The sequence below is a fragment of the Molothrus ater genome, chromosome 10 (genome assembly GCF_012460135.2).
Source record: "Molothrus ater isolate BHLD 08-10-18 breed brown headed cowbird chromosome 10, BPBGC_Mater_1.1, whole genome shotgun sequence".
NCBI lineage: Eukaryota > Metazoa > Chordata > Aves > Passeriformes > Icteridae > Molothrus > Molothrus ater.
The window spans coordinates 13,232,340-13,255,689 of NC_050487.2; the positions used below are offsets into that span (position 1 = coordinate 13,232,340).

At 35.9% G+C, this 23,350-nt stretch overlaps 1 protein-coding gene across 16 annotated transcripts in view; it reads right to left on the reverse strand.

Annotated features, from left to right (window-relative positions):
• The window catches only part of DLG1 (discs large MAGUK scaffold protein 1), a 141,290-nt gene that overhangs the window by 3,909 nt on the left and 114,031 nt on the right, over nucleotides 1-23,350 (reverse strand). For 7 of the 16 annotated variants that reach the window (XM_054515886.1, XM_036388471.2, XM_054515890.1 and 4 more), the window contains 9 exons: nucleotides 22,300-22,414; nucleotides 16,105-16,281; nucleotides 15,256-15,325; nucleotides 10,106-10,139; nucleotides 8,482-8,523; nucleotides 6,909-6,944; nucleotides 5,296-5,346; nucleotides 3,787-3,888; nucleotides 3,376-3,548 (listed from right to left, as the gene is read on the reverse strand). In XM_054515886.1, the coding sequence (XP_054371861.1) occupies nucleotides 3,376-3,548; nucleotides 3,787-3,888; nucleotides 5,296-5,346; nucleotides 6,909-6,944; nucleotides 8,482-8,523; nucleotides 10,106-10,139; nucleotides 15,256-15,325; nucleotides 16,105-16,281; nucleotides 22,300-22,414 (800 nt within the window). Of the gene's footprint in view, nucleotides 1-3,375; nucleotides 3,549-3,786; nucleotides 3,889-5,295; nucleotides 5,347-6,908; nucleotides 6,945-8,481; nucleotides 8,524-10,105; nucleotides 10,140-10,829; nucleotides 10,930-15,255; nucleotides 15,326-16,104; nucleotides 16,282-22,299; nucleotides 22,415-23,350 lie in introns of all 16 variants that reach the window. The other 9 variants (XM_036388481.2, XM_036388472.2, XM_036388485.2 and 6 more) reach the window with 4 other exon arrangements.

The following is a 23,350-nucleotide window of genomic DNA, read 5'->3' on the forward strand; positions in this document are numbered from 1 at the left end:
AGGTCCCCCAATCTCCTCCCCACATCATTTGAGATGTTCCTGACCCTTCTTTCTTCATTCCTTTCTTCATCACAGCTTGCAGTCCCAATCAGCAATGCAGAACTGTACAGTGGAACAGCTGGACTTCAACCACATCACCAACATTTTTTATTTTGCTTTGTTTTGGTACTAACTTGAGGATACTTTAGGGAGGTGGCCATGTCACAGATGTGATTTAGAGAAGAGCCAGATGACTTAACTGGCATACCTGAGGGAGTGCCCACCCCTGCTGGCAGGGAAATGTGCCACCATATTCAGGTGGAACTGCAGAAAAGCCCTTTCCTCTCCCAGGTACCAGCCAGTAAAAATACCACACTGGAGATGGTGAAAGCAATTTACTTGTGTTGATTTATCATTCATCTCTTGAGAAACAAATATAACTTGACCATTCCTTGGGCCGCTGGAAGACAGCGTGGTAAAGCTGCTTTCCTCCCACTCTCTATTCTCCCTCTAAAAAGAAATTTCCAGCTTCATCTCAAAGGCTCCTCCTGTTCTCAGCTCCTTTCATCTAAGATATGCTCATTTCCACCTCACACATTTTTATTTCTTTCCTTTCTGAGTAGCATAGGATTAATTTTGCAGACTGTCATTTTAGAAAGCTACAGAGGAAGAGGAACAGAAAACCACTCCTGGGTGACTACATTAAGAAAAGCTTTTTATCAGGACACCAATGTGCATTACAGAAATCTGTGAGCCAGGATACAAACCCACAAGTACCATATAACCAAGGGTTACTCATATCATACAACACCATTCCTGAACTCCTGGGAGATGATTCCTGGAAGAATGTCTGAAATTACTGACATGCTTCTGCTTCCTGGCAGAAGAAATCACTAGGATCATTTACATTTGGTCTCTTTCCTAACAAAATCAGAATTTTAATTCAGGAATTTTTAAAGAGAAGTGTTCTTCCCACATGAACAATATGTATGTCTGTTTGCTTTCAGCTGATGGTAGCTGTTTCCCAGATGCAGTCCATGGGTCTGGATGCCAACTGGTAACATTTAAAAGAGGTGTCTGTATGTCCTAGCAGAGCATTTTACAGGCGCTGATCTGTCCACATCGTTAAATGTGGCACATGCTCCAAGAGCTGAGAATTAAGAGCATTATTTGAAAAAGAAAAAAGGACCAACTAAAACACTATTTGCTGTGTTTGGCCCAACAGTTTAAGCCAGGAGCCAAAGGGTGGAGAGCTAGAGAGCCAGCACAGTACCTGTGCTGGACCTTATGGGATATAACCAAGACAGTTTATTCCAAATCAGCAATGAATATGCATTAACTGTGGCCTCGAGACACATATTTGCAAGCTGCTGATGATTCCAAAGGAAAGAAGATATGAAAAGTCTTTTCAAGTGAAGATGTGAAAGACAAGGAAAAGAAACCCAAGTACATTGTGCTACAAACATGTTTTCGTGCAGGGAAGCCACTTTGCTCTTTGCACAGTGCATTTAGAATAATATTTTATACATTTTAGTTCCTTAGTTGCACTGCATCTGATTGAGAAGCACTGCACATCAGCCAGTGCCTTCTACAGCTGAACAAAAAGAAACATCAGAAAGCATCATTAGCTGTGTCCATTGTGGGTAAGGAAATGAGAGAGACAGGGATCAGCTGGAAGCATGGGCAAAGGAACACAACTGAAGGCTATTTTAGGAATACTGTTTCTGGTTCTTTTGGGGTAATAGCAGTCACTTCTGTTCTATCTTCTCCTAAACTGATTGCAGAAAATTTGGAAATGATCTTTTGTATCCCAGCAATAAAACCCACTGAAAAGACTCATCTTTTCAGCAAGATGGAACAGAATACAAGGATGGGAACAATTTCAGATCAACCAGTTTGCAGCCCTGTCATGATTTTGAAGTACAGTTCTGAAGGATAGGCCATTGTTTCCCAGAAAAACAATGTCAGCTGCAACTAAGAAATTGCTGCATCTACCCAAAGTCCCATGGTGCCTATGCAAGAGATTTGACTGCATGGAGACATCTGCTAATACTTTGTTCTTTGTGTCCATTTATGAAAGATTCATAGCAATTTTGTACCTTACTAATCCCCACAGATGGACAAAAGAAGAGAGTCAATTTCAGGTCCAGGATGGAACTGAAGGATTGTATTTGTAAAGCAAATGCCAACAGATTTATAATGTTTAAGCTATTCAATAATTTCATCATTTAACCACAAATTATTGTTTCACAGCTTTGTTCAGCCTCCAATACAAAATGCTGTTCAATTACTTCAACAATTCTGTAATTAATATTATTTTCTTTCCTTTTCTCACTCTGTCCCATGGGCCCAGGTTCCATTTCATATGGTGACAGACAGGAGAAGAAAACATCATTTGCCCCACAGAATCTCACTGTGTTTGCCCTGGTTTTGCTTCCAGTAAATTCAGTTGCCAGAAATAGCAATACTCATCCATTTGGTCAAAATGGGCTACAGAGTTTTCCAGAGGACTGAAGTGCAGCCCTGTGGCACATGGGTTACTACCCACACTTACCCTCTGCATGTCCAGACTGACAGTCCCCCCACTTGGGGACTTCCCACCTAGAAAATAGCTGGCCCTTCTTTCATATAGATCAGAGAACATTGGCTTCTGTAGATGTACTGGATTTGTCACCAGCAGAACGACACTCATCAACTCAACATGGAACATTTGCAAAAAAATTTTCACCACATGATTTTCTTTAAGACAAGCACCTTATTCTCAGAAGTACACTTCCCTTTTCCCACTTTTTTTTCAGACAGATCAAGTCAACTTCAGTGAGACTTTAGAAATAATTAGAATTTGCAATAAATAGTTAATTCAAATCACTTTGGGATAGAAACAGCAAGGTTAATATTCAAAATATATGGGTAGTTATAGAAAAAATACTTACAAAATTGAATTCTTTACATTTACTCTCTTCTTTGTTAGCTAAAACCATGAGGAGCCCAAAGAATAACATTTTTGTAAGTTTTCTTTTGCACAGGTCTATGTCAAGAGGATCCTCATATTAATTAACTGCACCAGCACTACTCTTCATTAGTTAATGATCTGTGTATGTGAGCTAGGCTAATTAGCCTATAATTGCAGTTAATTCTTCTGTATTCTCTCTAAATAAGAGGGTTTACAACATTATGGTTGCTTTTTTCCCACAATTTAACCATGACGCTTTCATTATTCCAAAGCTTCATTATTTCCCTAAATGCATCTGTGACAATACACTTTATTTCTAGCCTTATACAAATTCCTTTGAAAGTCAGAATGCTCCTAATGGCTTCTTGCCATTCTTCTCTTTCTCCCTGTCAGCACAGGCACATAATCAGCTCAGCAAATGAAAGTAAGTGGCACTGATTTACCTTTTCTGCTACTTCTCGCACTGATTGGACACTTGTTCCATAGAGGTGATTATTGTACTGGCCAGCTTCAATGAATTTGTGATCCTGAATATCCTTCTCCATTTGCTCTCGAGAAGTGACAAAATGGTAATCACGTCCATCCACCTCATAATCTCGTTTTGGTCTAGTAGTATCTTTAAATATAAACCAGTAGTTTTAAAGCAAAACAAAAAACAGTGACTTTTTTTCTTACAATATCCAAAAAGCCTCCCACTTGTACTGCAAAATTGTTACAAAGAGATTGATATTAAGATAGGCCTATAAAGTTTAAACAATATATTAACTTTTTTTAACCCAACATACAGAGAATTTCTATAGAAAATTAGGAGAAAAATATAATCTAAAATTGCTTTAGTATTTGCTGAGACTTACGTGGAACACATGAGCCAAATTTGTCTGGAAATTCTGAGATCAGGTCATCATTTATTCTGTCTTTCATGGGTCCCAAAACAATCACAGGTCGAGTGTAACTGACTAATAAATATAAAGGAATAATGTCAGTTGTATTTCACATGACTGTTACATTTTAAGAGTTCATCAAAATAAGCTCTCTCACATAGCAATGATTTTAATACTTAGAAGAATATGTACTTCTAAAGAGAATAGAAACACAGTGAAGAACATCAATCATAGTCATAGTAAGATGTTAGACTTTCACTCTCAAATCATCATTCTCAGCTATTGAAAATGAGTCTTAAATTATGAAGCCTTTGGGGAAAAAAAACCTTCTCACAAAGTAACATCCTAAATTCTAATAGAGAAATGAAAGAGGAGAGGTTTGAAAATCTTTTCAATTCAAAGAGGCACCTAAGCAGCAGCACAGTTCATAAAATTCTGTGTCTGTGTTGAGATAAGCTTCTTTTCCTCTAAGGCCACAATTAAGCACTCACATACAAAATGACTCAAATATAAATAGTTTCTGTAACTATTAACACCCTTATAAAAGTAAGTGTAGTACCTTTTGTAAGTAGTTTAATTATTTATAATAAAGGGATTTTGGTTGAAAAGTAAGTTTAAGCAGATTATGTCTAATCACACTGTAAGAACCTTTAAGACAATAATGCCTAAGTATCTTGCCACCATCATGTAATTTCAGTAGTACAAATTTCAATTTTAGGTTCAATCTGTCTGCACAAGTAAGTACCAATTAATTAAAATCTGGCCTATTAAATATATTTTCATTTGACTTAGAGCTATTTCCTTTCTATTGCATTACTGTATTTGTAAGAGGAATGTCTTGAATCCAGTATCTATTAACTTATTAATTAAATAACAAACATCTCTGCTGTTTCTCCCTTTGTGAGCCCCTCTGATGAGGGGAAACCGTTCCACTGGAAAACAGTAAAAAGCAATTCTTTTAAATGCAAGTGGGAAAAAATATTTTCTCCTAGTGATTTCCATTTTTTCTGAAAAAAATCCCTTGGCAATTATTAACCAAATTAGCCATATAAGAAAGCCATACAGAAATGGGAGACTGATTAGAGACATTTCAATTGAAGTTGGTAAATAGACAAATGAGCTATTCACATGCTTTTTGCTGTGCCAGAAACAGTGAGAATGCTAAAGCACTATGAAACAGAAGGAAACTATCATTTATGAGGTTCTCACTGACAAAGCTGTTAAGCATACTGTACTTTCCTTCCACAATATAAACCACACAATAATTATTGAAGTAGCACACCTTTGGATTCTGCACTAAATAATTCAGAGATTTTATTTAATAATTTATGCCTTTATGATTTATTAATTTGAATAACCATAAGTTTCAACTTTTAAAGGGTGAAGAAGTTTATCCTGGTACTTAGTACATAAGGATGTAATAAGGGCATGCAAAGCATTCTAACAATTCAGATTATTTCTTACTGAGTGAGAGCTACAAACCTTCTTGTTGATTGACCGGTTCATATGACAACACATATTCCTCCTGGCCACCTAAAATGTAAAGGCAAAGACACATCAATGTATTTTTTTCCTAAAGGAACATATTTCAAGGGAGTCATTCCATGGACTATGATGATACAGACACTGCCCAGCAATGTGCATTACAATGATGCTGATGAGGGACACCTTTTGAGAGCCATGAATTCTAGACCTCACAAAGCTAAGCCAAACACTGAGCTTTAAAGCATAAGACACAGAGAGTAGAAAGGAGTTCCTGGTGTAGCTGGCATCGAGCACAAGGAGAATTTTCAAGCATTGCTGAGGTGCTGCTCCCCACGAGTCCTGGATGCAATGCATGCATGCTGTCATTCACTGCTAGAGCAAAGCCTCCTGCAGTGGGAATGCTCTCCACACTCTGAGGGCAGCATTTACAAGAACATTTTTCCATATTTATACGTGGCTGGCAAGCATGTATGTCAAGGTGAACAGATCCTCCATTAACTTTATTGTGAATTGGCATATCCATAAACATCTTCAGCCACTATAATTCTACCAAGAAAGCTATGAATGTGTATACTAAACAACTACTATTTTATAAATTAATTTTTAAAGGCAAGGTTGAAAGCAAATAATGCTTTGGATTGTTCTCAGCTCCAGGAAGCACATTAGCAGTGAATGAAACTAAAATAACAGAATCTTGAATTTTGACAGCTGTAGGCTTTTTAAATGTTAGTGAAAGCATTTGAAATATACCTCAGTTGCCATCTCTCTAAAAGACTGCTTCTAGTCTAACATTATATCTCTGAGTAAAATTAATTTTAATGAAATAACTAAAAATTAACTGTGACAGCAGAGAATTTATAATTCTGAAGACACAAGCTCAAATTACATGACATTGCTTTGAACTGAAGAAAATACAGTCCTCCAATATTTCAGCTGTCTAATTTTGGAACATCCTTTGATGTTCATAAGCCATACTTAAAACAGGCAAAGGAACATACCAAGGCTACACCACAGTTTATGTAGAAACAGAAGGCAGATGAAGGCTTTTATAAATGCATATAGAGCTTCTATATATCTATCCTCTATTTCAAAGCAAATGCAAAAAGATATTTAAAATCTAAAAGCAAATGCAAAAAGATATTTAAAATCTAAATATTACCATTTCATTAACAGAAATATTTTTCTTATTTTGCAATAAATTTGCATTCAAACTGTCCTACAGCAATAGATGAAAGAAGACTTTAATTTCCTAAATTGTTGCAAGTGAGGAATACCTTAAGACAGACACAAAATCATGCAACCTGTACATTTTAATATCTCAAAAAGTTACTCATGCAAATGGATTTTAGGACAGTATATACTTTCAGAACCCTTTTTAGGCTAGGGAGAGGAACAGGGAATCACCAACTATCAACTCATCTATAAAAGATCCAGCTCACTAGAATTAGATCCTTCTTTGGAGAAGTCACATTGCTAAAAGGTCAAAGAATAGTTATGCAAACTACTAAAGAGATAAGAACAAGTAAAAAGCATCCCCTGATTGAGGGCAAAAAGTATATATTGTCACTGCTTTTCAATTCTTTGGAAAAATTAGTATTAATAGAATGAACCTTTTGAACAACCGTACTCATCTGTAATCAAGATAACTTTCATATTAGACAGCAGTAAGAAGAGATTAAAAGAATATTTTAATAAAAAGTGCTCAGAATTACACATTGAGACAAACAAATCCATGACATCCATAATAAAATCATGGCTTCTCAAGTAACAATAAAGTAAAAAATAGTAGTACCAATAACCAGCTTTAAATGTAAATAGCTAGCTCTCAGAAAAACCTTGGAAGTGAGGGAAGAGAGGGACGCAGCAAATTTATGAAGAAACAGACATGGTTAGATAGTTTTAATGGTGTGCCATTAAAAACTATAAAAAATTCTGTTTATCAAAGGCAACTTCCATATGTGCTCAATTCTGTGTTATTCTCAGGGAACACAGATGCCTCCCTCAATTAGTTTCTTTTCAATTACAGTCTGCAACAACACCAGCCTTGTGCATACATGTATACACATTCTCTCCTTCATTGTCATCATCTGGAAGAAAATATGTGGCTCATTACCTCTGAAAAGATCGACAGCCAAACAAATATATCTGTTAATGAACCACCTTCCTTATTATCCTGACATAAATTAGATATTTCTGCAGTGCCCATTACACAGCAGGCAGCCAGGAGCTGAGCACTGAACCATTGCATGACTTTCACTGCTCCTTCTTTTCATGTTTCTCTTCAAATCCTCCACTTTGCTATTGTCCTGCTCTGCTCTACCATGGCTTCCAGCTCTAGACTGCAGCCTTGCTGGGGATCTGCTCACTGGAAATGAATAGTGGGATTCCAGTCCTGGCTGTGGTTCCACACATGGCAAAGCACAGCAGAGCAGCACCATGCAGCCTATTACCCACCATGAGCATGGAGTGCCACTGCAGCTGGGGTAACAGCAACCACTGCTGGAGCTTATGCTAGCAGTAAAAGCAAACTGAGTGTAGTATTTAGAAGACACTATGTCTCCAGGAAGAGAGAACTAGCATGCTGATTTATCAAAACTGACTCCAGCACTGAATGTGTGTCGTATGCTTTGAAGACAGTTCATACTAAGCACCCACACTTGACAAAATAAATGAGCTGAAAGCAAGGGTAAATACATGTTTGCTTATCTGTACTTTCATTGAAGTATATACATATTAAATCTGAGTATCAGTTGTGAAAAACTTTGGATACTTATGGCATTATTTAATGGATTACACAGTTCAGCTACAGTTCCAGTATTAAGGCTCAGCTACATAAAATTATATTTGTCAGCGTTAAATTTACCTTTAAATTTAACAGATTTAGCTAGCTTGTGTAATTTAAAAAAAATTAGTGGATTCAAATTAAACTGAACTAAGAAAATCACGGACAACAATAAAAAATATCCATAAAGGAGGTTTGCAGCGATTCTAGGGAGTTTTTTAAAAACAAAGACATGGAACAATTTGCAGTACTCCACCAAATACACAAATACAGATTTCACCTGAAGCTGACTGGGAAGTTCTATTTAACATGTAAATACCCAGAAAAGACAGACAAACAAAACCAAAGAAAGAGCTGCAAAACAAAGGCTCTGAAGAAACAAAGAACTTAAAAACACTTACGGTAACTACTTTCACTATCGCTGGCATTAGAGGTTACATGCTCTGAAATTGCAACACAATGGGAAAAAATAAGGAACATACACCAATGGCATGAGTCAAACAGAAAGAAAATTGACCAAAAATAATCCAGATGAAAGACAATACTGATATCAAAGTACTGAAATCAATACATACTGCATATAAAAGTTTTAACGTACTTCTCATAGCTCTCAGGATCAAGCTTAATTTCATATGAAAGGAATTGATGTTAATAAAAAGAAAAACATTAAATAGCACATAAAATAAGATTACAAGAAGTACACTAATTCATAATTCACATGTAACCCTGCAATTTTTAAGTTTTCACTTCAGGATGAATTTTGTTGTGTAAAAACCATTTCAACTTTTATGCAAGCAATTTATTGATTACATTTAGTCTCTTGTAGAGAAAATGCTGGATTATATTAGAGGAAATATAGTGCAGCATGTAACACAGTTTGCATTAGGTGTGATAAGGCAGTTTTTAGAAGTCCGTGCTGAAAAAAGACAAGAAACATGTTCTGTTTATAGAAAAGAATCATCTAGAGATATTTCTGGACCATATTACATAGTTCAAACTAGGCATGATCATAAGGCCATAAAGGCTGCTTATGATTTTATGTTCCAAAGTATAAGGCCATAAATGTTGCTAAAGTTTTCCGGTCTAGACCAGGAATTCCTTTTAAAGTAGCCATTTCAGAATTGAGAAATGAATGTTACAGCTACTAGAATTTCTACTTCATGATTGAGGACAGGTACAGAAGTGCACTGGCCCTTACAAGTAATTTCACAAACACTTTACCACCTTACAGTTATGCCTTGGGAAGAAATGCTACCCCTAATGACCCTTAGCCATATCCCCTTAGGGCAGAGACTCCTTTTCCTGTTGCCTAAGTGCCTAACAGTGTATGTATTTAATATCTGTGATAAAAGCAAGGTCTTGGCTTTTTTTATTTGTCATTTTAATACATTTAGTGGTGGGGCATATACACACAAACATTTCTGCCAAGAGTAGGCAGCAATACTTGAATCTGACTGGATTCAAATAGAAATACAAGAAGTGCTTCAAGTCACCCCTATCAGCCCTTCACCTGGTCTAAAAGCATCATAAGTGTTCAAAATAGAAAAACTCTCCTGGCATTTGTTAAGGAAATGTTGTGTTTGCTTTAAGTAGCTGTAAACATCAGTAGCCTAGAGAGAGGAGTGAAAACTGTTACCAGTTAAAGTAGCATGGCAATGGTGGTACTATTACTGTAAAGAGCCATAAGGTTATTTTAAATAAATAAAAATACAAGGACAAGGTATAAGTAACATTAAAAAATAATCACCAAATTAAAAACACAGTACTGTTAAGGACAAACAAGAAAGCACTGGTAAGCTTCTGAAAACAAAACAAAAAAAAATCTAATGTGACAGTCACATAAACTTTACATGTTCCTGAAAGCAAAAACTCCAAAAGATTACAAACTAGGAAAAGCTTATGAACCAGTTTTAGTTAACCTCCTTTTGCCAGTGGAGCACCAATCTCAAAGAGATCTGTCCAAAAAAAAAGTAGTAATTTTTCAGATGGAGGTTAAAATAACTTGGGAGTATTTTGATCACTTACTCAGGCCTTTTGATCCCATGTCGTCAGGGACCTCCTGCAGAGTAGTCCCCAGAGGGCAAGCAATAAAAAGACAATCACAAAGAAAATAATTGTCAGTAATATATAAAATTGGCGCTACGACAGGAGACAGTTCCTAGAGCATCACAGGGAAAAATGAGTCTATAGAATTTGACTTGACTGGCACATGAAGTGCAATCAGTAATGCAAATGGCAGAGAACACAGTTTGTTTTGAACCTGCTCTGAATTAGCAAATTTATGCAACTCTGTTTTGAGAATACACTTTTTTAAACTGCTGGCAAGAACAATGAAAATCAGAGTAACTTCTCTTCATTAGGAAAATCAAATTAGAATGAATGACTTTGATAAACCAGTCTAAAGGGACTGATTTGAGAAGCTGGTAAGCTCCATTATACTTCATGAATACTGTGCTTTCTCCTCCAAGTCACAAACAGGGCAGCATCACTGACAGCACTGGAAGGCAGCTATCTCCTCCAGTTAGCCAACAGTATTGCCCAGTTTATTCCAAACTGGGATACTCTTGTGTTAAGTTTGATTTTGACAGCAAACAAAGGTTTGCCCTGGTTTTGTAGCCTGGTTTGCCAGTGGCACCAGGAGCTCCTCAGCCTGTTGCAGCTCATGAAACTGTCTCCATGGTAACACCCTAGTGCAGTCTAGCAGGCCCTTCTACTGTGCTTCGCTCTCCATGGAATGCCACATACTTACGGTCAATATCACTGGTTTCCTGCTCACTCTGGTCCTTGTTCTTGTAGAAGGGAAATTTTCGGGAAAAGAGGTTCTTTTTACGCTTGTCATTGAATGACTGCTGAAGAAGAGAAGGAGGGGCAAAACAAAGGATGTCTAATGTCTGTGTGAACAAAGGCCCAGAGCAGCAGCTTTGCGGAAGCTGACTCCTACAACCACATTATGCAGTGCACATCTCAGCTTAACACTCATCTTCCCAGCTCATTAGAAACAGAGACTGGGATCATGGCTTTGCTTGGATCCTCCATGTTTCACATGCTTAGTAGTGAGAAAACTGGTTCATGCTATAGAGCCTGACCTGTATTTCACAAATAGGCGTGCTCTGAGTGTTAAAAAAAAGTGGAAAACTAGGCTACTGTAAGATGGCCAAACCATAATGACTCAAAGTCAATTAAATCACTGATATTATCTCATTTAGGGGTTACAGTATTAAAAAAAAAAACAACCAAAAAACCAAGCTGAGGCTTTTGCAAATGACTGATATTATAACAGAACAACAAAAGTATTGGGCAGTGTTACCATCCAACTAAAAAAAGTCCAAAACTTGTATCAGTGTTTTACTATTTCAATTCATTGCAAATTCACTGAAAGGACTTACTCTGTTCTATGTAATTTTGCATCCTAATACGAATATTAACTTGAAAAGACACCAGCTAATTTCTTTGGTTTATTGAGGCAATTATGTTTTTCAAGAGTGTACTTATAATTACCACATGAAAAACCCTGTATATCAAGGATCATGTTCAGCAATTTTTGACATTAACTGCTTGTGTTGCTGAAGAATTTCTGCATCTCAATTGCTACAAGCATTTCTAGAGTTACTTACATAGACATTTACATCCATATAAATATAAACTATTATTGTGCTGTTTGCTCAAGTGATGGAGAGCATCAATGCATTTTCATTCCTATATGTGTATGTCTATATGTAATTAGCACAGATTTTACTAATAACTGCCATATCTTCAGCTGAAGACATCATGTGACTACAGCGCCTTTAAATTCGTGTTCCAAGTCAATAAAAAACCTTAAAGTATAAATAAATCAGTAATGTTTTAATTGCAATTATGCCCAGAACTAGAGCTAATACAGCTAACTTAAAATCAGCAGAAATTCCCTTCCATCTTTAGGCATGAGTGACTCATCTGACCAGTTTTGGAAAGACATAAAATTTGTTGTATTTTTGTCATTTGGTTAGCAGAAAAAAACTACAATAGAAAGGATGGTAAAATAGGAAAAGACCCAACTTGGTCTTGAGACCCTGTGCCGTAGGGGACTATTTATTTCTGAGCCAAGCAGAGCCTATGTGCAGCAAGAAGTAAGAAAAGCGCCACAGAAACATCTTTTAAAAGGTATGGTAAAATAAAATAATCATGCATTCAAGACTCTGTTAACAAGTGGTTCTAAAATTTGGAGCACGTTACTTTCAAATAATTGTTTGTCTTTCCTCAGCCAATGTGAGCTCACATTCCTCTGTTACAGGCAATAGAGAAGTAGGGGTCAAACAGGACAGAGTTTTTTCAAATGATGGGCCACATTTTTTGGTACAATTGAAAACTAGCACTTGGCCTTCCTAAAGAGAAGGTCTACAGTTGTGCTCCTTTCCTACAGTGCAACACAAAAGCTGCATCCTGCTACAGGACTAACAATCCTTCTGGCCAGATGTGCTTGGCAATAGCAGATACTTAAGCTTCCAGTGATATTTTCATTACCAATGTTTTAAAAAAATTACTTAAAATTACAAGGTGTTAAAGAGGCACATGGTACCATGGGAGCACAATCAGTGCCATTGAGCTCTGGAAATAACAATACTGTGCTAAGGAGGAAATCCATAAAACCTTTAATTGCCTTGCATCTGTGTTCGACTAAAACTGTTGTTCCACTGTAAAAATTGGTAAATTATCAGCCTGACACATAGACAAAAGATGAAGTTTCAAGCCAATCATATGCCTGCAGGAACCATACTTGGCACAGGCAGAATTTTATGTTATGGTCCTCCTGACCTTCTCTAACAGAAGTCACTGCAAATGATTTCTCACAACCAGGAAGGGTAATGTAATCTAGAGAATAAGGACAACAAATAAATATGTCCAAAGGAGATCCTTGCTGAGCATACTGAAAAATACTATAATGTGTTCAATTCAAAAAATAAAAGAACTCACATCTATAATTGTTTCATTTGGGCAAGTCTGTCAGTTTGGTAAAAGGAGACAAATGTGATAAAGCTAAAATGGTTCAGTGTAGCTGAGGTGGTGAGAATGGGGAATCTGTACAGTTAAAATTAAAGGACTAGCTGATTTATTGTGCTTCATAAAACATAATCAAGTTCTTCATTATAGTTGTGAAAATATTCCATAAAAGTTATTTTAACTTTCTTACAGTAAGTCTTCCTGAGCTAATATGAAACTTTATATACTGCATGTATAATGGTCAGAGTCAGTTCCATTGCCAAAAAAAAGAGAAAATAAAAGTAATATTATACTGATTTTGCATAAAAGATTAGCCAAAAGATTTCTTTTAAAAGATATCATGATTATAAAAAGAAGGATTTGCTTATTAGGTGAAAATGCATAGTAATTGCATTAAATTTTTCATAAGCCCACTGGCAATCATTCACAGCCATTATAAGCAGGAATATATTAAATCAGAAGCAGCACAGAAAATGAGATAAATGTGTGTATGAAAGGAACAAACAAGAATAAAATGTAACCATTTTTGCTCCAGATTTTTTAGGTTTCTTTACAATGAAAGGAACATGGCTTTTAATGTTAGCCATCACTAGGATTCTTCAAGGTCTTAATGCAGAAATTTTCAGAAACTGTATAAAATTGGTATTTCATCCTGTTTATGGAGAATTAGCACACACAGACACAGGAAGGCACATGGTCCATGAGGACATGTATGGTGCAGTCAACTTACTGGGAAAATACAGAAGGAATACTTCAAGGAGAAACTCTGATGTTAAAACATTTACAGCTGAAGCAAGAGACTGTGAACAGTGTAAGTGTTTGCAAAATGAAATGTTACTACAGAAAAGGAACTGCAGTTCTACATCAATGGCAAGCGTAGTTGCTTTTCCACTCAGTATTCCATGCATTTCTTTGGTGCTCTGTTAGTACACAGGGACTGTGCACCAACTCTGCTTTTGTCAAAAAGCTACTTCAAACACATCAGTAATTAACTGCTTGCAGTTAATTGGTAGACACCCTCTAAAACCATGCAATTATCTTTCAAAGAACATGGTAGCATTTGAAAAATTCCTTAGTGTATTGAAAAGAATCTGAAGTATTTAAGCCTCTCTTTATATGACTTCTAAAAAGCAAACTCAAATTACCATGTCAGTTGATAATATTTTATTCCAATACCAAACTACAAAAGCACCAAAACAGAAAAATACTGCCAATAATAATCCAGTAAATCAACCAGGGCAGTACCATAATTGTGAATCAGAAAGTAGTTAGAGATACTGGTTTTCTTTCAAGCAAATACTTATAGGGGAAAAACGTGACATTTCCTTAATAACTGAAACCTTTGCCATGTAGCAGAGGGATATATATAGGAATTTTAGAGTCTTTATACTTTGCAGTCCTACACTATCAGGATATAATACTGAAGCTTTACTATTTGATGTATGTGATTTCTGAAGTTATGAAAACATTGTATGTGAAATAAATTACTAAAATGCACTTGTGGGATTTACAATAATGAGTAACCAATGCTACAGCATTAGTGCAATTAAAAATATAATCACTATTTCAAAAATAGCTTCCTCAGGAGCTTAAAGCACACTTCAGATTTTTTGAAATGGTAATATATTATTAATTTAAAAGACTCTTACATCTCAAATGCAGTGGCCTGAGTCTTGAAATTACTAGTCACATACTACTGGTAGAAATGATAAGGTTGTGGAATTGTTTCTCAAATTTCAGAACAGCCAAAACATTGCAAAAAAGCCTCACCCTCAAAACAATAAAAAAAATTGGCTGCTGTGCCATTATGAAATGGCTATAATTTTGGCTACAAACATTCCTATTTACTACCTAAGTAGCCTCACTTCTTTCTCACTACTCAATCCATCACATGTACTGTGACAGAAATCACATCTGGTGCAGAGCTGTTAGAAATGGCACAATTCAATACTTGGTAAGGATATAGAGCTCCTGCTGCATTATAGTATTAAGAAGCATAAATATTTGTGTGCTAATCCTTTAAACAATTTGCAGTGTTTTGGCAATTAAAGTCTGCTTTGGTGCTCAGAATTATTTCATTTCTATTTGATAGAATTTACTCTTTTCACTCAAATCTGAAAGTGATTCTCCACACACAAAACCACTGAAAAACGTTACCATACACAATGCCAGGTGTAATTAGCACTAAATTAACTCACCCCTTTATCTCCTCTTGTTTTGGAATTGAATTTCACTGTCTTTAAACGGGCTCGTTCTTTTTTCTCAACTCTGCCACAAAAACACACACAAAAATGTCAGAAATCAGCAAAACTCCAGAACTTCAAGTTAGCTCTTGTTACAGCAGAAGCATACTGGTGTACCTTTTGTTGGACCTATTGTATTGCTTATGAGACTTTCAGAAAATGGAAGCCTGCTAATGGAAAACTGTCATTTCTCAAGTGATGCTCTGTGGAATTATTTGTAAGTATATTATTTGGAATTATGTGGAAGTATTTTGTGGCTATACATGTTCAATAAATCCAGAGAGTGCAAAGAGGAAACACAATATAGTAAGTTAACAGCCTCAATTATCAATCAATAGCAGATACTAAGATTCAGAGCACCTAAACTCTTATTTGAGTCTCCAGTATGCCAACAAAAACCTCGTCTCCATTGGCTACCAAAGAATGTTTTTCCAGTTTTCCATGTTCTGGGTAGAAAGAATTCATTATAGTGTCATGACTTGAATAAAATTCATTCACACTTTGCACCTTTTCATACATAAATGGTTAATTATCTGATATTAAACCTACAGCTTACAGTGAGAACAGAGGTGGATGTGGACCACCTTTATTAACTTCAGCACACAACTCCTAGGGCTACATGAGGTTTTAATAAAGGTTTCATTGAGTAAATGAGAATCCTACTACAGATTACTTAAAAACAAAAGAATCAAACAAGTGGCTGATGTGGTACAGAATTAACAAGAAAGAGAAAAGCATATACAATATTTATATTAATCAGATGTTTCATAGCAGACATTTCCAAGTCAATGAAGTAAGCCATACCTCCGTTTGCTTGGGATAACTCCAATTTCATCACTTTCTCCATCTGGAGTTACCTGTCGTGCTTGCCACCATTCATCATCAGAAGCATTAATGACGTGGAGAATATCACCAAATTTGAAGTTCAATCCTTGACTTGGGAGGCCACTGTCTTTAGTCTTGTCATAATCAAAAAGAGCTCTACATTGGAAAGAAAGAATTAAACATAGAAAAAAAAAGCAAGAAAAACCAGGAGACATATGAAAAAGCAAACAAAATATGAAGCAAGCTGCCTGTGCTATTCATAAATGATTGCATCATTCTGACAGGTACTTACAAGAAGGCTGAACACACTCTCATACACGCACAGAATGTGTAGTACAGTACCCCCAGACACTTCTGAGCTTTAATCAATGAGAAAAAACTTGATCCAGAGCAAACCTTTAGTGCTTAACAAAAGCTCTACAGGAGACACCTACTGCAATTCAATAAGTACTTTGCACAGAGCAAGTTACATGTCAGCCTAGGATAAAACGACAAGTAAGTATTTAAAGCATAGAGCACAGTCAAAAGTTCTGTAAAATACACTTCCATATCAAGTTATAAATTTAAATTTAGTAATTTCGTACAGTTTAGTACTGTCTTTAAAATAAAAGTCACGATCGTCAGTTCAGTGGAAAAAGAACCTTAGAAATATATCTGCTCACCACTTTGTACTGTAGTACCCAAAGGCAGAGAACCTTATGCACATTCTTTTAAGAATTTCCTGACCATTTTGAGAGAATCTCACCCTTTTTCCTAAGGTAAGCCTGTTTTCAAATAAAAGGCACTCACGATACCTGAGCAGCAGCTGCATGACTACAGTTTTATTAACATTCCCTCTGGCAGCAAGACTGGTTTATGCAACTGACTCCTGTTCCCCTTTTTGCTTAAGAAAGCACAGTTGTCTGGAAAGGCACATGGTCCACCATGATACGGAACTGATCTGGTTTACAAGTCATATCTTTTCTGCCTTTTGGATCATTTTATACCTGGACAAGTTCCCTGAGGAAATGAAGATATCTGCAGTCTGTTTCTCCCTAGCACAGCTGAAGGTTTAATGAGGATGTGGAAATGAAAGATGACAGGAGTCTCTTGGCAAACAGCAAGAGATACTGCTCAGGTTCTGCTTTCTGAAGGACTTCTTTTACATTTGAAAATAGTTCATGAACCTCACCTATGTGAAATAAATGCTTGTATGACACAGTCCAAAAAATCCTCAACATTATTTAATCTGCCAGCTCATGTGTTGTCAGTGCTGCACTTTCTGAACAATACCTGAATTCAACTTACTCGATACCAAGCCAAAGTAGTACCAAGAGATCACACTGTGATGATTTAAAAGGGTGTAATTTTCCTTGTCCAAATTCAGCTTGTTTCTTCATTCTGAACACTGGTCTTACATACCTTTTTCTGCTAGATTTTTAATATCACAGAACATCAAAACCTGTTTGCTCCAAAACGTACTTCAGCTTTGTGAATTTTGCTTCCTCAAGCACTGAGTGATCTGTATGTGTTCATAACCAATGACAAGTTTTTTACAGGGAAAAAACTCAAAATATTCTGTTATACCAATTCATTTTCAGCATCTATTGCAAAACCAGAGCTGCTTAAGACAACATACCTTTCTTAGGCTATAAAATATTTTTTTAAAAAATCCTAAAGGATTAAAGGTTTTAATAAAGATTTTTGGAATGTCTAAAAAAAGACAGAAATTTTTAAATGGCTTCAAAATATTGAAGAACCTTATACTTAAATCTGTAGTACCGTTAGTTTAAGCTTATAATGAAATTCAGACCTTCAATTTTGAAATACCTTGGAGGTTGAAATACCACTTTCCTTAGCAGTGCAACCTTCATAGTAAGATATTTTGGGTTAATTCCACAGCATACTTCAGATAGATATCCTGATTATTTTTAAAAAAATCAGAATGCCTTTTTTTTTTTCATAACCAAAATATTGCAGGTAAGAAAAGGATACAGATGGGAAGTAGCTATTCCTCCACATTTATTCTGCACGGTTGTTCAAGAAACACTCTGGACAAATATCATTTCATATCTCAAAATAAACTGCACATAATCCAGTATGTACTTTCAATGCAGATTCAAGTTGTATACATTTTCACTGAATTAATTACATACATCGTGACATTTATTTCCTGAGATTTCTTGTTAGCATTCAAGCAATGATTTCTACCAGCTCCACTTTTTACTTCTATTTTTGAGTTTGCATATAAATTTATAAAAGCTGTGAGCTTGGCCTAACAGCATTAACATATATGTTGACTGCATGAGAAAAGATGCTCAGGAGTGAAATGGAAGCAGAAATGGATAAAGCCAGTATTGCCAACATTTGCTTTTCCCACAAGATAAATGGTTACACAGAGCAGGTTTTGCACAATTAAAGGCAGTTTCATCAAACACATTTTCTCTGGTAAAGTCACTTCAAGAAAAATAGTTTTATAGGGCAAAAAAGTCGAAGCTGATGAAAATAGTTGTATAAAAAGATCATTTAGGGTGTCACATAATAGTGACAAAACTATGCAGCTAACATTTATAGGAATACCAGGAACTGCTAATGATCCTATAAATGACCTCAAAAGCAAACAGAATTAACAAGAATTTCTTTTGATTCCAAGTGACTAACATGGCTTTTCCTGTATGCCTGGCACATCATCAACCAAGAAGTCACTTCACAGCCCAGATGATGCATTTATCTACAAGATGGAATATAAAAAATACATTTCTATTAACCTCCTGCATGGGGACTTTCATTACAGATTAAAAATGCCATAACTTACTTATTGCAAGTTATAAACACGAATTAACTTAAAAATAAATTTAGCAATCCTCATCAACTACTGCTTTGAATGCAGATCCATGATATTTACTGTAAAGTTCTATTTAAGTTTAAATGGGAAGTCTTAAAAAATATTTTCTACCGAAAGCACCAAGTCCTCCTTTTTATTTCACTTTGTATTACTCAGGAACCAAAAAGCACTAAAAAGGTATCTCAGCTCCTTCATCCACAAGTCTAGAGAAATTGAAATTAAGTTGCATATTTCATGAGTGTTTATGCTTCAAAGCCAAAAATGTAATGGCTGTGTAACAATGCCAGATTTTCCAGAGTATCTTTTTACCTGCCACACTCATTACTTTCAGTGTCATAGGCTGTTGACCAAATTCTACCAAAGCATTTCTTCAATAAACAAAGCAACCAGGAATTCCTTCAGCAAAAGCAGCTCTATGTTTCATTTCATTAAAAATTAATTAATTTTACCACTTCACAAAAAAATGAAGGTCAGCTTGTAAAGGAGGTTCTCTTTTTCTGAGTTTTTGGGAAAGTTGTTTGAAACTTACTGTTTGAACTCTGAGAATACCATAAAGAAGGCCCAATTAAGCAGCAGACAAGTACACTTAGCCTGCTGCTAATAGCAGGTCTTATTTTTCCAAAGGACTTAGGTAAAATTTCTTAGTCATTGTAAAACTGTTACGTTTCTTCAACTTGGAGACATAATCATTTTTGCTGTGATTCAAGCACAAATCAGTGCCATTGTTTGAATTTGGAATGTATTGTGCTGATCAGAAAAATGCACAGAGGTAAATGTAATTTTTGACTTGGAATGCTGCACACATTGCAGACTGAGACTTGCCACAGAAGATGAGATTAAATATGGAACAGATTTACTCTCTCTCCATGTGTTATCACAGGAACTTGGTACCATGAAGGCATCTCACATGTGCTTTTTGAATCTCCAGGTGAGCATATATATCTATATAGATATAGATCAGATGCAAACCCAGAACCATTATGAGAGAATCTATCTCAGAACAAAGACCAGAAGAAATATAAAGCAAAATAAGAGAAGACACATCAGTACATCTGAATGAGCAGGGGACAGGGGGAGTGGTGTGGGGGGGGACAGTAGGATGTGCAAATGGAGAGTCAGCTGCTGCTGAATTGCTCTATTTGGATTGCCCTCCAAGGGCTGTTTTCCAAATTGCTGTGCCTTATTTTGTGATATAGATACAATTACAAAGAAAAATCTGCCATTTTACTCCAAATTGTATTTTTGGGCAAACACAATTGCCTTTTCCTTAATATTATGTAATACCAAAAAATGCTGTTTACAGGCAGACTAGTTTTAAAGATATCATGTTTACAGGGATACAATGATCTATCTGATTTTATTTCCTAATTTGATTTTGAGAAAGCAGCAGAGATGATTTTCATGGTATTTTTATTTAATAGCTTTTCTGAAATTGTGATTGATTGCCTATAAACATTTTACTGGTGGATTTACCATTCAATTCAGCATTTTGTTACATAACTGGCATCCTTTAAGGCATATCCAAAACCCAGCACTATTGAAAAAAGATATCTGAAGTTATTAAAGTTGGCTTTGAATTTAATTAAAAGTACAGTATGACTATACCAGAGTGACTTATAATAAGAAATAAAGTGGGTAAGTAACATGTTCTGTCAGTATCTAGCAATATGTGAAAATATTCATAAAAGTTACTTCAATGGGGTCAAAATTACATCAGAAACAAGACAGAACAGATGAGAACCCTTTCTGTGCATACTAAGCTGCCTCCCAGTATTTGGCAGCCTTTGGTGTGATGACACAAGCAGATCCCAAAAGCCCTAGCAGCACCCTCTGTAAAGGGATGTGGGTAGAAAAGTACTTTTGTTGGGAAAGTTTTGCATTTTAGATATTTGCACTGACTTATACCAACACTGAATATTGAGCCTCAAAAACTTTCAGTGAAACCAGTCCCCACATGCCAGCAGCCTGGAGAAGGCTGCAAGTTCTGCAGCAGCTGGCAAAGTCAAAAGCTCAACAACTTCCATCAGTAGAATTAAAGCTACATAAAAAGAAACTGCTTGTCAGTGGGTCAAAATATCAGATGTGTGAACATGAGCAGAAGCAGTTTAGAACCTAATCAGGCTATAGCTAACCAAGACAATAATGAAGATCTTGGCACAATATCCATATGGACATTTATCTACCTGTGGAAATTCAAAGATATGGATAACTGTGGTATCAAGCACTTACCCTTATTATTTAAGGCATTTATTTTTAGAGATTTAAATTTTGACCCCCAAAATATTTAAGGCAAACAGAAGAAAAAAAAAAAAGTAGGCTCAGATCTGAGAAAACAGAATCCAGCTGCTGAAACAGTAGGTCAAAACACAGAAACTACCTGTTAGAGTCAAGCTAAACAGAAGCCCTGTGAGTATTTAGCTACATTTGTGTCAAGCATTCAGAAATAGTTACAAAGGACAGTGACTTTCCTCAGCATCAGTGCAATTACCAGGAGGCTACTGACTCAATCCAGAGATGAGCTGAAGAACCCAAAACCCAATTTATTTTTAAAAATGCAATCCTTTTACCCACGTTCCATACTTGAAACATTATGCTTTATCAGTACACGATAAGCAATGTAGGAGTTGAGTGACACATGAATAAGCTGCACCCTGCCATAATTTCCTTGTGAAACCACCTATTTTCTCATCTGCTGCATGCTCTTATGTTTCCACTTCCTTTCAGCCTCCTTAATGTTTAATTTGATATGAATAAATTAATGAGTTATACTCAGTTCATTTGCTTTGCATTTTCTGTCTTGGTTACCATGGAAAAATATTCCACAACAAAATTTAATCAGATAGAGAAGTAAGGTCCTTTATTAAAGCCAAGAAAACAACTAAAGTAAGCTGGAAATAAGGAAGGAAAGAAGGAAATAAGATGGAAATCTGTCAAACCTTAAGAAAGAGAAGACTATAAATTTGAACTCAAGTACCGAACAAGGGAGAATATGAAGACTGCTGTCACAAAACCACAAACTGATCTAAGCAAGTTTTTAAGACTTCACGTACACTGACTTAAAGAAGAAATCTATGTTTTTGCTGAAGGATTATCATCTCTCTCAAATCAAAGGACAAAAAGCAAACAATAGCACCATTCTTCAAAGTTCATATAGAATTCTCAGGGATATTACTACTTTTTCAGCTATATTACATTAATCAGTCTAAATACAGCTTTACTTTTATTATATTTGCATATAAGTATACCTTTATTGATACTTGATAAATAATTGTACGAAAACCAAATACCAAAAGAGTAAGTCTAGAGAAAGCAGAAAAACCCAGGAGCAATGCCATGAAAAAGATGATTACCTGACATAGAGAGATCTCTTCTGGCTGGTTCGCAAAGATCCTGATCCTGAGCTAATGCTACTGTTCATCATCTGCTCCCGTAAATCATGGATTTTAGCTTCAAAACGACTGTATTCTGTAACAAAGACAGGCATGCCAATTAATTTCCTGCCAAACTTCAGCAATTAAACTGAAAGAAAATCTGAAATTATTTTGATTAGACAAAGAAAATATACAGGAATATTATACTTCAAAATTCTGTTATCATAATCTATAGTTCACAGTAACTATTTTTTTCAAATTAAGACAAACATTTCTACTAATAATTATCAACTTCATAGTAATACAAAGGCAGTTACAGATTAATTTTAACCCATGACAGAAAGGAAACTTCGGAACTTATATGTGAAATACACGTTTATAACCAGGAACCACATTTTTTAAATTTTAAATGTTAAGAAATAGAAATGAAAAATGTCTGTACTTCAAAATGACTGGATTTGATTGAGATAAAGAATTTAACACTACAAGGTGGGAAATATGCAAAACATCTTCTGAAATAAGACCATATTCCTCTGGAAGCTCAGGAAAGGAAAAAAAATATCCAGAATTCTGGCATGAATTTCAATCCACTTGTAAATGGCATTAGAGATTCAAATTGCCCCCACAGAATTATGTCCAATGTTAATCCTGGAAAAACGGATTGTGTTCTTAAGCGGCACCGTGTACTAATAAAACTATGCTAAATGCATTTGATTTTAGCTACAAAGGCAGCCAGGAAAACAGTAATTGCTTCTTCAGGCCAAACATCTCCTGAAGTGAGGTACTTACATGCCATCAGCACAAAATACGAACTCAGAGCAAATAAGTTTTTCCTTCAGCTGAATAGTTTGGACTCCAGGATCAACAAATCCACTTGTAAACCCTTCCTAGTCAAAGGCAATGTTGTGCAGCCACCACCTTCCCCAGGAGACCACGTGATGCCAGATTATAACAAGCCAACACTGGCAGAGCCAGGGCGCGTGTGCCGCGAGCAGCTGCTGGACCGGGCACTGAGCTGCCCTCCTGAGCT